Genomic DNA, 14,848 nt, shown 5'->3' on the forward strand with positions numbered 1-14,848 from the left:
TGCTCTACTGGCAAGATGTTATTTGTTTCCAAATAATCCATCATGTTATCTGCAATAATGCCTGTGAGTAATTTGAAGGTTGTTGGCAAGCATGTTATTGGTCTATAGTTTTCAGGTGTTGTTCCTTTAGTTGCATCTTTCTGAATCAAGTATGTTTTTCCAGTTGTCAACCATTCATCAATTTGGCCCTTTTGTAAAATTTCATTCAGTTGCCTGGCTAATATTGCATGTAAACTGGTCAGATATTTGAGCCAGAAACCATGTAATTGGTCCTTTCCAGGTGATGTCCAATTCTTTACCTTTTTAACTCAATTTTTGATCATCTCAGTTGTTATTTCTAATACTTGCATTTGTTTGTTGCCAATGCTTTTCTCAAAGTCATGTATCCACTTTGCTTCCTTGTTGTAGTCCTTTGCATTTTCCCACAATTCTTTCCAGAATTCAACTGTGGCCTGCTTTTCTGGTTTTTCACTTTTGGTGTCACGATTCACATTAAGACTTTGATAAAAACGCCGTTGGTCTGATCGAAATTGCTGATTTTGTTTATATTGGATGATTCGTGCCTCATATCTTTCAATTTTTCTAGCTGTTGCTGTTATCTGCTGTTTTACAATCTCTACAGCTTCATTATTCATTATTCATTATTATTCATTATTATTATTATTATTATTATTATTATTATTATTATTATTATTATTATTATTAACAGAATATTGTAAGGAAGTTAAGAATGAAAAGTGTTCAATAGGGTATAAACCTATATTATCCAAATTAGGAACTTAGTCTTTACATTGTGCTTTGACTTTAGCAAAAAAAAGAAGGTGATTAGTCATGGAAGGAAGTTTATACATTAGAAATTGGCTTAATGGCATTTTTTAATACTTGACCTTTGAATTAGCTTTATGTCAAAGGAGAGGCAAATTTGAAGAATATAACTTTGTGCAGCCTAGACTCAGGTTATTGTTTAACAATTTAAAAATAATTTATATTACAAAAAATTAATAATAAAAGTTTGAAATTATAGAAGAGCAATGGAATTTTGAAAGTTGAACAGTTGCAGGTTTTGTTTTCTGTTTAAAGGTTTTTAGTTAGCTTAGTTTGTTTTCTTTTTAAGCATGTTGTTTAATTTGTCATAGTTCTATATTACGCATATATAATTGTAATAACACAAGACCTTTCAGAAGAATTTAGCTTTTATATACACAGAGAATGTTTAAAAGATTTTGACTCAGTAGAACACCTGGCTCTTTTTCCAATCCATGCAGTTGCTTCATAAACTACTTTAGACCGTTTTCACATGTAAGTGCATGAACAGCCACTGAAATGAACAGATATGCATAAGCTGGGAATAGCTTATCAAGCAACTCTGCCTGGCAAAACAAATGATACAATACAATCAAAATGGAGAAATATAAAACTTGAATAATAGAATTTCCTAGACTTCTGTGTTTATTTTTTTGTAAGAAACATGATAATAACTCCATATCACTCTTTTAGGAAGAAATTGTCCTACTCCACACATAGAAAATGGCAACATAGAATCTGGAGATGGCTTCTTGCTCGGAGATCAAATAACCCTTTCTTGCAATCATGGGTAAGTTAGAAAACATTTGTTGAAGTAACTTGTAAATATTGATAATTAAAAATCTCAATTGTCAACTAGATGTTATAACTATTTGTATTTCTTTGTTAAGATACAAACCTTGCAAAAGTAACTTAAAATTAAAACAGTTTGACTGATGAAAGTATTTAAGGCACTCTTAACATATAACTCAGTAGTATTCTGATGTAATGGTTGAAATTAGTGAAGTGGGAGTCCTTGATTCTGTTGCTGAAAATAGCTATTTGGTAAAGGAATAGAGAGACAATAATTATTGTAAAACCAAAAAGAACAGGTGCACATCACTGGCTCAAACAAGTGAAAGGAATAAGGTCCAATTTTAAGTTTTGAAACTGGGATAGATAGAGAAGTTTTCTACTGTGCTGGCATCTTCAGACGTTCTTTATATATGTGACTTCCTAAATCTCAGTATCTGATTGTGGAATAGGGAGAGAGAGCAGAACTAGAGTGGCCAGGGTGGTGGTGGTGGGGGTATGAAGTGATACTGACTTGAAGATTAGCATTTCTTGAATACAACAGCTATCAAGTTCTCATGATATGCTTCTAGAGATTCTTACTAGGCAAATATGGACCAGCGTATTATAATGATTGGTGTCTTACATTTCAATACATCATAATATAATTGGTTTTGATTGGAATCATCATGTTGTGTGATTCCAGCCTGTTATGGCTTATTTTAGACATTGAAATTGAATGCTCCATGGTTAAATAATCTCTATAGTTTTAATAATTTATTTACTAAAAATATTTTTAGATATAGAATGAGAGGTTCTTCCACTGTACGGTGTGTTTTGAGGTTTGGAAAAGTTGACTGGGATAGAGGACTTCCACATTGCAAAAGTAAGATGATACTTTATTTAAGCTTATTAGACTTCCTTTGGTACTTTTATGTTTAATTTCCTAATAGCAAAAGTTCAGTCTGCCTAGCCTTTAGTAGAATTATTCTGCCTATTACAAATATGAGAAATGCCTAAATGCATGATATCAACATAATTTATCTGTTGTACTCTTTCCTCCACTGCCTGAGCAGTACACAGCAGCACACATATTCCTAAACCAAGTGAAAATTATAAAGTAAAAATAAAAGCTGTAACATATGCAGCAACAGCTATAGCCCAAAGGATATAAATATCATTAAGTAAGTAAACACATTATTACAAGAGAATATTCTTGTAGTGCAATATTCCAATTCCTAAGACCTGCAAGAACAGCTATGTGTTCATGGTTGGGGCCATTTTAATGTCTTGAGAAAGGGGAATGCTGTTCCACAAAAGGGTGGCATCAGATCTCATTGGTGAGGCAGTTATTGGAGTGGGCATTTTTGAAGATACCCAGGTCATAAGCTGTATAGGGATGTAGATGAGGAGAACCATTAAGTTGAATAAACCCATTGAAGTGCAGCTCTCAAAGTAATGGTGTTGTATGGACAAAATGAGATGCACCCATAACTTTTTGCATTTTTGGCTAGCTATATCTTCTCAGTGATTATCAAAGACAGTCCAATGTACAGTTTGTTACAATAGCTCACCCAAAAGATTTTTAAGGTATACATGAGTGACTGTAAGAATCTCCTGTTCCAAAAGAGGTTGAAACTTAACACACAAAATGACATTGTGGAAAGGATTTACTAGCCGCAGGGTGCCATATGTTCCTTGTGGAGAGTGATCCCCAGATTATGAAATATCTTGAACTAAAAAAGACTATTGCCCCCCACCATGGAATCAGATGGCTTCCTAAGGTAGTTACTTCATCTTGCTTAGATTAAAACTTTTGACATCTTCTAACCTCCAGGCATCAGGATAGCAATATCACCTCTTGAACTCAATTTAATGTATAAAGTTATGCTCAATATGCATGCTGATAATACCTGAGCCTGCTTGAGATTCCTCCCATGGCTTTATGTAGTCCTTAAATAATACTATTGAAATCCCTTAAGCTTGATTTTCTTTTCCTGCCACCACTACTGGAACCAAAGATGCTTTTTGAAAAGACAGCTGGACTTCCTTTGTTTTTTCTTTGAAGACATTTTGCTTCTTATCCAAGAAGCTTCTTCAGTTCTGACTTAATGATGTCACTCCAAGAAAGTTCCAGACACATTTGCCCTCTGATTCAGCTGACCCTGAGGGCCTCCAATGGCCTCAATGACTCTTAGAGAGATAATGACTGACCTTCAAAATGCTAATGACAAGATGGCTGCAAGGATTATAAATCCTTCCATTCTCCATCACTCAGTCAGAATTGAAGCAGCTTCTTGGATGAGAAGTGAAATGTCTTCAAGGAAAAAACAAAGAAAGTCCAGTTGCCTTTTGAAAAAGCACTTTTGGGACAACCATGACTTGGATGACTGAGAATCTCCATAGACTACTGGAACCAATTTTAAGAATATGAGGCAGAATATCCTCAGCATAGGTAGCTGTATCCTTCCCCTCAGATCCCAATGTTCCAGGGGTGGGTTTCAATTTTTTTTACTACCTATTCTGTGGGTGTGGCCTATTTTGTGGGCATGGCTTGGTAGTCATGTGACGGTGGGTGTGGCCAACTTGTAAAATGTGGTAAAACTCACTTAACAACGCATTTGCTTAGCAACCAAAATTTTGGGCTCTATTGTGGTCATGAGTTGTCTTCCTTTCTTTCTTTCCTTCCATTTTCTTTCTTTGCCTTTCTTTCTCCTTCCTTCCTTCCTTCCTTCCTTCCTTCCTTCCTTCCTTCCTTTCTTGTCTCATTTTTCCCTTCCTCTTTCTTTCTCTTTTCTTCTTTTTCTTTCTTTTTCTGTTTCTCTTTCTCTCTCTTACTCTTACTTTTCTTTCTTTCTAAAGGGACACAGTAGGTGGACCTAACTAGATGTTATGCACCATAAAATATATGGCACCTTACAAAGCTGACCCAGCAACTGAGCAAGGGACACTTCACTGCTATGAAAAAAATATTCCACCATTTATAGGCATTATAAACATATTTATTTCCATAAGAGAAGAGAAAGATTAGCTGGCAGAAGTGGGCTGCATTGTTAATCGGTGCAGTAATAGCCGAGGTGGCGCAGTGGTTAAATGCAGCACTGCAGGCTACTTCAGCTGACTGCAGTTCTGCAGTTCGGCTGTTCAAATCTCACCGGCTCAGGGTTGACTCAGCCTTCCATCCTTCTGAGGTGGGTAAAATGAGGACCCGGATTGTTGGGGGCAATATGCTGACTCTGTAAACCACTTAGAGAGGGCTGAAAGCCCTATGAAGCGGTATATAAGTCTAACTGCTATTGCTATTGCTATTAATCTGAGGGGACAGTCAGCTTTACCTTTCCTTTTCATCCAAAGGTGGTGAAATAGTGGTTATTCTGAATTGGTGACAGAAAAGTGAGGGGCCAAAATTTTTGCCTCTTGTATCCACACAAAATAAAGGCATTATTGTGGGTGCCTTATTTGTCTGGATAAAAAGAACAGCTTGGGAGGAACAGACATTTTATCAACTCAGGTACCCTATCAGGTATAATACTGTTTGGACAGAGATAGGTAGGTAGGTAGGTAGGTAGGTAGGTAGGTAGGTAGGTAGGTAGGTAGGTAAATGGAGATATGTGATGATAGATAGGTGATAGATAGATACATAGAGATAAATTGTAAATTTAATGAATTTATATGCCGCCCAATCCCGAAGGACTCCAGGCGGCTTACATAAAAACAACTCAAAGAGTACAAAATATATAAAATAGGGAAGAAAACAGGTTAAAAAACACATCATGCTATCAGTCTTAGTGGGGCTGGACCTTCATGAGGTCAACAGCCCCAGGCCTGCTGGAATAGCCAGGTCTTAGTAGACTTACGGAAGGCCGAGAGAGTGGGCAGGGTCTGGATCTCTGGGGGTAGATCGTTCCATAGGGCCGGGGCAGCTACAGAGAAGGCCCTCCTCCGAGGAGCTGCCAGACGACATTGTCTAGTCGACGGCACCTGGAGAAGGCCCATCCTGTGTGATCTTATCGGACACTGGGAGGTATGTGGCAGAAGACGTTCTCGTAGATAGATAGATAGATAGATAGATAGATAGATAGATAGATAGATAGATAGATAGATAGATAGATAGATAGACAGACAGACAGACAGACAGACAGACAGATGAGAGAGAGAGAGAGAGAGAGAGAGAGAGAGAGGGAGAGAGAGAGAGAGAGAGATAGGAGTGAGTGAGTGAGTGAGTGAGTGAGTGAGTGAGTGAGTGAGTGAGTGAGTGAGTTCCATCTTCTGAATCCATTTTCCAGCATGGGAAATATTCTTCGAAATTTTGTACAGGGTGGACACATTCACAATCTTTAATATGTCAATATTATAGAAAACGTAGTTGTTATAGTCCATCATCTTATATCCAGAAAGGCTCCTGAGATCAATTATATTCCCCCAAAGAATTTATCCTTCCTTCCTCCCTCTCCCTCCCTTTCCCTCTCTCTCTGTCTCTGTCTCTCTCTCTCTCATGCACACACTCACCTGGTATGGGCACATAGACGGCATCGGTGGCGGTAGAGCTTGCTTTAGCTCTCCGCCATCGTGGAACTGTGCAGCCCTGGGGAGTTCTCCTGCGTGGATGCACCTGACAGCAGCTGTTGCAACAGCTGCAGCAGAGCACACCCTGCCTTCAGGAGCCCGATACCCCAGCCAAATCAACAGCACTGGGCATTTCATTGAAGAATTTGGAAACCACCCTATGCTGGCTTTTCCTAATTTGTACGATCTCTGGCTTAAGTACAGGAGCAAATATTTATTAGTTGTTACAAAGGATCCAGGAATCTTTCTAGATAATCAGTTGATTATTAGGCCTGTAATATTAGGATAAATTAGCATAATCTGGACTGACAAACCATCAGTTTATGGCTCTTCTATTATGCCCTTCACCTGCCACCCAATGTAATTGGTGAGATCACATTTTTTATATGAAGTAATACTTTGGTTGTATTTTGCCAAGAGATGGGTAATTACTTGCAGAGGAAGAATTTATTGTTTAGTTTAGACTTATGCATGGAATAAATCCTAATGAGAAAGACTACATTGATAATAAGAACATTATGGAGAAATTCCACCCTGGAATTGGACAGTAGATACTTATTTGATATGAATATTGTCCATGGTACTGTTTTGGTTGATAGCAGGAAGTATTCCAAATATGTGCATTTATCTGATGGATTTAGGGAGTTATTTCAAGCAGCTAAACATCTAAATTATATGATAATTTAAATCAGGATATTTTGCAATTCTAGTCTAGTTGAATCTATGCTGATTTTCTTCTCCAGGTATTCCTTGTGCTATCCCACCTGTAATTGCCAATGGAATATAGAACCCAAGTCCTTCAGATGAATACTACGTTGGCTTGACAGTAACATATTTATGTGATCGTGATTACTCCCTGATTGGAGATTCAACTATTCAATGTGAAGTTGCAGAAAATGGGGTAGATGGAATATGGAATATGCTTGCACCTGAATGTAAAAGTAATGGAATTTCATATTATTTTCTTACCTTCAGGATGTAAAATTGCTTTTTTTGTTGTTTTCTATTTAAGTAAATTAAGTTTGTTCTTGCTGGAATCCTGTCTTCTAAGCATTGGGCTGCTGTGGATTACCAAGTAGGAATTATCTTGTTGAAACTAAATCCCATAGGGGAGCATTGAAAGAAACACAAACATAGTTTGAATAATTTATATTGAATATTATTATTGTGTTTAGATTTGGCAATAACCCTCTTGAGCTGGATTGGCCTTATTGTGTTATTTGTTAGGATAATAATAAAAATAATTTATGTTTTGTTTCCTTCTAATACAACAAGATAAAACATTGGGAAATATCTTATAATGTAATAAGATTATTCCCAATGCAAAAAGAACCATTTACAGTAAGCATTGAAAACAAATCTTACTTCAAACTCAAATATTTAAAAAATAGTCAGATTTCACATTAATTACTTTAAAATTACTATACAATATTATAACTAACTTTAATGGTCTTAGGTTGCTTTAGGGTCTTGTAGAGCTTAATACCATCACTTAATATTATCACCAAAAGAGTATGAGGAATAAACAGGATGAATTAGAAATTCAAGTAAATGAGGACAGATATGATATTGTTGCCATTATGGAAACTTGGTGGGATAAAACACACAAATGGAACATACAGCTAATAGGATTTAAATTATTTTTAAAAAGTAGATCAAATAAAAGGGGAGGTGGAGTTGCACAATATATAAAAGAAATAATTACCGTATTTTTCAGAGTATAAGACGCACCTTTTTTCCCCCAAAAAAGAGGGTGAAAATTTGGATGTGTCTTATATGCTGAATACAGAATTTTTGGCCTCCCAAAACCCCACGCCCTTTGCAAAAATGGTCATGTATAGCCTTTAGGGGGCTTCCAGAGTGTTTCTGGGGGCTGGGGAGGGCAAAAATGAGCAAAAAATGGTCCATTTTCTGTTCGTTTTTGCCCCCCCCTCGAGACACCAGAAGCACTCTATAAGCCTCCTAAAGGCTATGCATGATATTTTTTGACATAAAATGGGACCATTTTCACAAAAAGACCCTTTTTTCTCATTTTTGGGCCCCCACAGCCCCCAGGAGCACTCTACAAGCCTCCTAAATCAACATGCCCTTTTGCCTCCTATGCATGCCCATTTTCACGAAAAATGGGCCATTGTAAAGTACAAAAACTTTTTTTTTAATTTGCTTCTTCAAATCTTGGTGCCTCTTATACTCCGGTGCGTCTTATACTCCGAAAAATACGGTACATCTCTACAGAAATAGAGCACAACAATGATGAGAACTATCTTGAACACATTTGGGTCAATACTAAAGGTTGTGGGGAAAATGACATTGCCATAGGTCTATACTACAGGCCACCCAACCAAGCAGAGGAAGTAGATGAACTTTCAGCTAACTAAGGTATGTAGGAAGCACACCACAATAGTAGTGGGGGATTTTAATTACCCTGACATTAACTGGGAAACAAACTCTGCACCAAGTGGAAGATCTAACAGGTTCCTAACAAACCTAGCAGACAACTTTGTTTCCCAAAAAGTAGAGAAGGGAACAAGGGGATCAGCCATACTGAAATTAATTCTCACTAACAGAGAGGAAATGATAGAAGGTGTTGAAGCCACAGGAACCCTGGAGGCAAGTGACCATGCAATATTGGAATTCAACATTTTGCAAACACAAGTGGTAGAACAAAGTCCAACTGAAGTCTTTGACTTTAAGAGAGCTAATTTAAATAAACTTAGAGAGAGCTTGGGAAGGATTTCATGGATGAGAATCCTCAAGGGGAAAAGAACTCAAGAATCTTGGGAAATTTGGAAAAGCGGGATTATAAAAGCCCAGTCTACCACAATACCAATGAAGAAGAAAAATAACAGCTCCCAAAGCCATTCTTTATGGCTGCATAAAGAATTCTCTGACAAATTGAAAGACAAAAAAGATAAGTATGAAAAGTGGAAACGGGGGGACATAATTAAGGCAGAATATCAGCAAATAGCCAGAGCATGTAAAGATGAAGTGAGGAAAGCTAAGGCTCACAATGAAGAAAGGCTTGCCACAAAAGTAAAAAATAACAAAAAAAACCCTTCTTTCAACATGTTAAAAACAAGAAAAAGGTTAAGGAAACAATTGGTCCTTTGCTGGGAGAAAATGGCAAGAAGGTGACAAGCAACAGGGAGAAAGCAGAACTATTTAATTAATGTTTTGCATCTGTCTTTACACAAGGAACTGACAGATGAGATAGGCTTAAGATACAGAAGGATCTTGACAAACTTGAACATTGGGCACTATCTAATAAAATGAAATTCAATGGTGAAAAAAGTAAGGTTCTGCATTTAGGCAAGAAAAACAAAATGCACAGGTACATTATAGGTGGTACCTTGTTCAATAGTAGTAACTGTGAGAGGAATCTTGGAATCCTAGTGGACAACCATTTAAACATGAGCCAGCAATTTGCAGCAGCTGCCAAAATGTTGTAAATAAGACATATGCTCCTAAATTTTTATACTGCTTATTTGATATCTCAAATGGTTCTTTTATTTTTTCTTTTTACTTTTTTTACTTATATCCAAAGTCAAAATACAAAATCTAAAAAGGAAAATAATTAAAAAACAAGAACAAAAATGTATAGAACAAAATAGCAAACATAAGATGTACCCCCTTTTTGAATACTGATAAATATATTTCAGCAAGTCATTATTCCTCTCCCTTGCAAAAACATCTCCACATTTTATGAACTACTATATCTATATTTGAAAAATTGCTATATAATGTTAAAAAAATCACAAATATAGAAATTTATTGCCAATCAACCAATTTGACCTATTTCTATTTACTATTTTAAAAAATGGTTAACAGCTAATCCCAAAAACAAAGTTAAAATTCAAAGCGGCTTCTTATTTCCCATAAACCCATTACAGCTATTGTCTCTGATCTGGCCAGGATCAACTGACATTGATTGATTCTTACTAATAAAAACAATTCCTTCCAGTTAGTCATTTTTACTTTTATTTAAAATTATAAGTGGAATCTTTACAAACAACTGTTTCTCATTCTCTCAAAGCATAAGTATCCATTGAAAATATCTCCTTGGCCTTCGTTATCTAGTAGGTATCTTCTGCAGTAATGGATTCCTCTTATATTCACCTACCACTCGGAACCAGGAGCACCAGCGCATCTGTGATGACATCTGGGTGGGTGAGCGGAGCCCCCCGCCACCACCACTACCAGTTCGCCCAAACTGGGGCGAACCGGCAGAATACTACCTGTTCTTATGGTTACATGTAATGGCTTTATTCTGCAAGCATCATCTGCTTTTCTGAGAAGTTCATCACTCATTCTTTCTATCATCTCTGTTGTAATTAAATATTTTGGGTTAATGCCCCCTTTAGCCTCCTTTAGAAGGTCTCCAGTTTTGAAACAGAACATGTAACTACTGCTACCCATATCTCTTTCTCATTATTCTGAAAGTGAGTTTCTGGTCCAAAGTCACTCAGTGAGCTTCTGTGACTTATAGTGAACCCCTTGAACTTATTCTAAAACACTAAATTATACTGTCTATCAGTATTACAATTTTATAATCAAAATTATATATTTGGCTCAGTTATTTAAGGCTGCAGGTAATTAACTTTGTGTACATTTAATCTTCTGTGCAACATTTGCAAACAAGGTGCAGCCATAATTAGATGATCTTTTTGGCAAAACTAAAGAAATAATGGTTTCCAAGTTTAATATTTCTAATATTGGCAGCAAATCATCATTAATTCAAATGATAATGTCATTACATACATGTCCCAATTATGTACTTGTTTCCCATTATGTGATAGAATATTTGTGTAACAATAACTTAATTCATATTTTCTCATTTGCCCCCCTACTGACCACCAGGACATCTGCTTATTTGGTGCAAAGACTTTCAAAGTAAATCTTGCCTTCTTTTCCAGAAGTCAAGTGTCATAAACCAAACATCCAAAATGGGATAAGGCGAGATTGGTTTGATCGTAGGAATACATATGAGTATCAGACTATGATATCGTTCAAGTGCGATTTTGGCTACACTATGGTAGGGTCACCAAGTGTTCAATGTGATGCTAATAGTGAATGGAATCCTCCTGTTCCGCGCTATGTTAAGAGTAAGTATTTATTTTTTCTTAAACCTTTAATGAACATCAGTGCTGAATATTAAAGATGTCAACTTTAAAGTTGGGCGTCCTGGATCTGGAGAAAGCTACATTAACATTTCCCCTTCTCTTTTTGGCTAGATGTAGTCATGACTACTACCAAACCAACCAGATCTTCCCCATTTGCTCTTTCCCCTAACCCAGTGATGGCGAACCTATGACACGCGTGTCAGTGCTGACACGCGTAGCCATTTGGGGTGACACGCACAGGATTTCATGCGATTCATCCTCGGCTCCTGCACGGCCGCCGAGGATGAAAGAATCTGTGCTGGAGGAATGGGGGGGCGGGACGTGTGATCTCCCCCGCCCACATTCACTTACTGTATCGCCGCCGCCCCTTTCTGAGCGCAGGGGCTGCTGGTAAGGCGTGCATGCCGTGCGCACACACGTCATCAGCGCGGCGAGGGAGGACCCGCAGGAGAGGAGCGCGGGAACAGTGCGCGCCTCTCTCCAGTCAGGCCGGCACAGAGAGTCTACTCCTGGGACTGTCGGTTACGCCCTCGGGTCACTAGGAATATTCATAGCAGGGGCGGGCTGGAGCAGCATGTTGATGAGGACGTGGAGCTGGAAGCAGCCGACTCCACAGCCCTGGTTCACGGCACCCCAAACAAGTTCAATAATATCAAGGGCAACATACGAAATTGACTGATGAACAAAGAAGTTACTAAGCAGGTATGTTAAATAATTTGTTTTTGGTTTATTAAATACAATTATATATTGCAATTATACATTTTTGTAGTTTAAACTATAAATTGCGCAAAATTATGTTTTTGTCGAAGTGACACACAACGCGAGTTATGCTCGATTTTTTGCCGATTTTTGACACACCACGCCAAAAAGGTTGCCCATCACTGCCCTAACCCCTCAGAAGAAGGTAAGACTGAAGGTGAGTCATCACATGATTGGACTGCTAATCATAGTCCTATTTCAGGAGTCAGATGATTTGACCTTGGAGCAAAGACACGTTTTCTGCATTTTCTAACTGCTTCCATCCTTTTCTTCTTGTAGGTAAGCTAGAGAATGGCTTAAAACCATGGACTGTTATATAATTTTATATAAACACAAGAGTAACCATTAATAAAATAAAAATATTTTGATGTGGTTTAATCAGAGAGAGGGGGGGGAATTGGAATCAGAATACAAAGAAAATCTATGAAGAAAGAATGAAGGAATTGAAAAATAAAATGAAGTTATAGAATTATAGAGGTCCTTAAAAATTGAAAACAAAAGGACTATTTACGTAAATGAGTCTCATATTGTAATAGAAATTAGTAGTTTTCAACATTGGAAAGATATGGAGAATTGGCAAAAAGATGTAATCATATATAGTTTTTGCTCATTTTTCCTTTGGTTCACTTATAGGATCTGGCAAAACAATTGGAATTACTATTGGTAAGTATTGACAGGTTGAGTTACTGGTATTATATTTAATGATTGATAGAAATGGACACGGACTACTTAATTGGGGGGGGGGCATGTGCATGCATTCTGTAAGAGACATGTCATAGTTCCAAACTATAGTTCTTGAAATTGCATAAATGCTCTACTGTTATATAATTCTGAAGGCATATGCTACATAAGTATTACTATGCCAAGGATTCTCTAAATATTATACCCCCATCCTTCTAATCACTGCCATAAATCTGTTAGCTTCAGTGCTAGATGTAGACAAAGCTTAGTTTTGTCTGAAGACCTTGACTTATGAGATTTTAGCATTGACACCACACAGCTTCCCGATGGATACAAAAGAGATGCTGATTTGTGATTCAAGAGCAATTGCCTAAAACATTCATTGTGCTACTTTTTATACAATACATCTATTGTGATGCTTATAGAACAATTCATTTTACGTCAAATATTCTGCAGCTATTAATCTAAAATGCTTTGGTTTCCAGAGCTTGCTTTTCCTAACTAAGATGAATTTTCATTTATCTTACAGAATGTAACATGAGTCAGCGTTGTTTTTGCTTGTTAATTAACAAAACTAAAGGAAATTATTTTTAGAAACTTCTTTAAATGGCATATGTAAATATGAATTTAATTTTTGTGTCCTCTTGCAGAAAATCTAACGATCATCCTGCCTCTTCTGATACATACCATGTAGTTTCAAAAAAAGATGTGGTTTTAATGTTCTGAGTCCTTTGTCTGCAATGAAACTTCAGTAACCTTTCAAAAGTTCCCACTTTGAGAACGAAAATAATAGGAACAGTGAAGATTTGAGTTCAAAGCAGTAAAACTCATAGTTTTGCAGTTTGGCTATTGCAGAAGGCAGTTAATACATGAAACAATCAACATATGATCTAGAAGACTACTCCTTTTGCATATGCTACTTCTACAGTCTAATAGTTTGCCCGTAAATCCTTCCAGAGTAGCTCTTAGCATGTCTCTTTCTTATTATTGAGATACAGAATCTGAGGGACCTACCATGTTTCTACTTCAGGGATGATGCATTATGCTGTTATCAAGATATGACTATATTTGTGCTGTGCTGTTCACACATGGATCACACCACAGTGACTTAAAGGTCTTTCTTGAGCTGCCCATGCCCAATTATTAAGTCACCAGCAGTTTTAGCATCACCAAAATTCACACCCACTTTTAGTTCCACTGGAGGGTCTGAAAACCAAACAAGAAGAGCAGATTAAATTACCGAACTTAGGCACCAGCTAGAATAACTACACACAGCAAGGCAAGAGTCCGAGGCTAGGAGTAATCCACAAGGCAAGGCACAAGGTCCAGACATCAATCGATGGTCCACAAATGAGTCCAAAGACAAGAAACATAGAAGATAGGAATACGAAGCAAGGCAACCAGATATGTTCTTCCAGCAACACCTTTTCTTTGGGCAAGCTTAAACAGTTAATGCTGATACAGCTCCTCATGATGGCATGACTGCCATCTCACAAGTAAAGTGGCTGACTGCCATTGTTCCTGTTGCATCCCAGTCCTATTTGCCCTTGGAAATGGGGGAGGGTGGACTTCACCTTCTCATTTTCACTGACCACTGGCTGCTGCTCTCGCTCTTAGCCTGGAGTCTGCAGGTTAACTTTGAGAGCTACCCTTCGAGAGCTGTATGCAATGAAATTTTATTTTGAGGTATGCCGATTAGTGTACATTCAAAGTGACAATAAAGTTAATCTAAGTGAGTTAGTCAAAGTCTAACTCAGTGGCTCCCAAAGTGGGTGGTACCGTCCCCTGGGGGGAGGTGGGATGACTTAGGGGGACGCTAAGAGGCAAGGGGGGTGGCAGAGGAGTGCTGAAGGTGGCCCCCTCGCAGGGCGCAAGACTCTACTTGGAATGACAAGGCCATAGAAGGGGATATAGTGTGTTGTGTGTAAATAACAAGCTCCAGAAAGGCCATCCAGCCTCCAGCAAGAGCCTCATACCAGCGATAGGGAAGAAAATGGAGAAACGCACACCGATGGGTGCATTTAAAAGCAAAGCAGAGAAGCAAACTCGTTTCTTTCCCAAGGCTCCTTCTCCCCTTTTGGGAGCTCCTCTTGAAATCCTTACCCACAAAGCAAGGGCTTTGCCTGGCTATTCCATTTTGTGCCCCT

At 37.8% G+C, this 14,848-nt stretch overlaps 1 protein-coding gene across 5 annotated transcripts in view; it reads left to right on the forward strand.

Annotated features, from left to right (window-relative positions):
- Window positions 1-14,441, forward strand: part of LOC106553972 (complement decay-accelerating factor) — a 23,495-nt gene extending 9,054 nt beyond the window's left edge. The window contains exons 1-7 of one of the 5 annotated variants that reach the window (XM_087720119.1): window positions 6,926-7,082; window positions 10,219-10,308; window positions 11,055-11,243; window positions 11,373-11,424; window positions 12,146-12,177; window positions 12,654-12,683; window positions 13,352-14,441. In XM_087720119.1, the coding sequence (XP_087576245.1) occupies window positions 7,061-7,082; window positions 10,219-10,308; window positions 11,055-11,243; window positions 11,373-11,424; window positions 12,146-12,177; window positions 12,654-12,683; window positions 13,352-13,395 (459 nt within the window). In that variant the 5' untranslated portion in view covers window positions 6,926-7,060 and the 3' untranslated portion in view covers window positions 13,396-14,441. Of the gene's footprint in view, window positions 1-1,497; window positions 1,595-2,375; window positions 2,462-6,884; window positions 7,083-10,218; window positions 10,309-11,054; window positions 11,244-11,372; window positions 11,431-12,145; window positions 12,178-12,653; window positions 12,684-13,351 lie in introns of those variants that run through there. The other 4 variants (XM_087720120.1, XM_087720118.1, XM_087720121.1 and 1 more) reach the window with 4 other exon arrangements.
- Window positions 14,442-14,848: the final 407 nt, after the last annotated feature.

This window comes from Thamnophis sirtalis, unplaced genomic scaffold, assembly GCF_051295495.1.
Source record: "Thamnophis sirtalis isolate CommonGarterSnake01/CBP01778 unplaced genomic scaffold, rThaSir2_p1.2 scaffold_7, whole genome shotgun sequence".
Taxonomy (NCBI): Eukaryota; Metazoa; Chordata; class Lepidosauria; order Squamata; family Natricidae; genus Thamnophis; species Thamnophis sirtalis.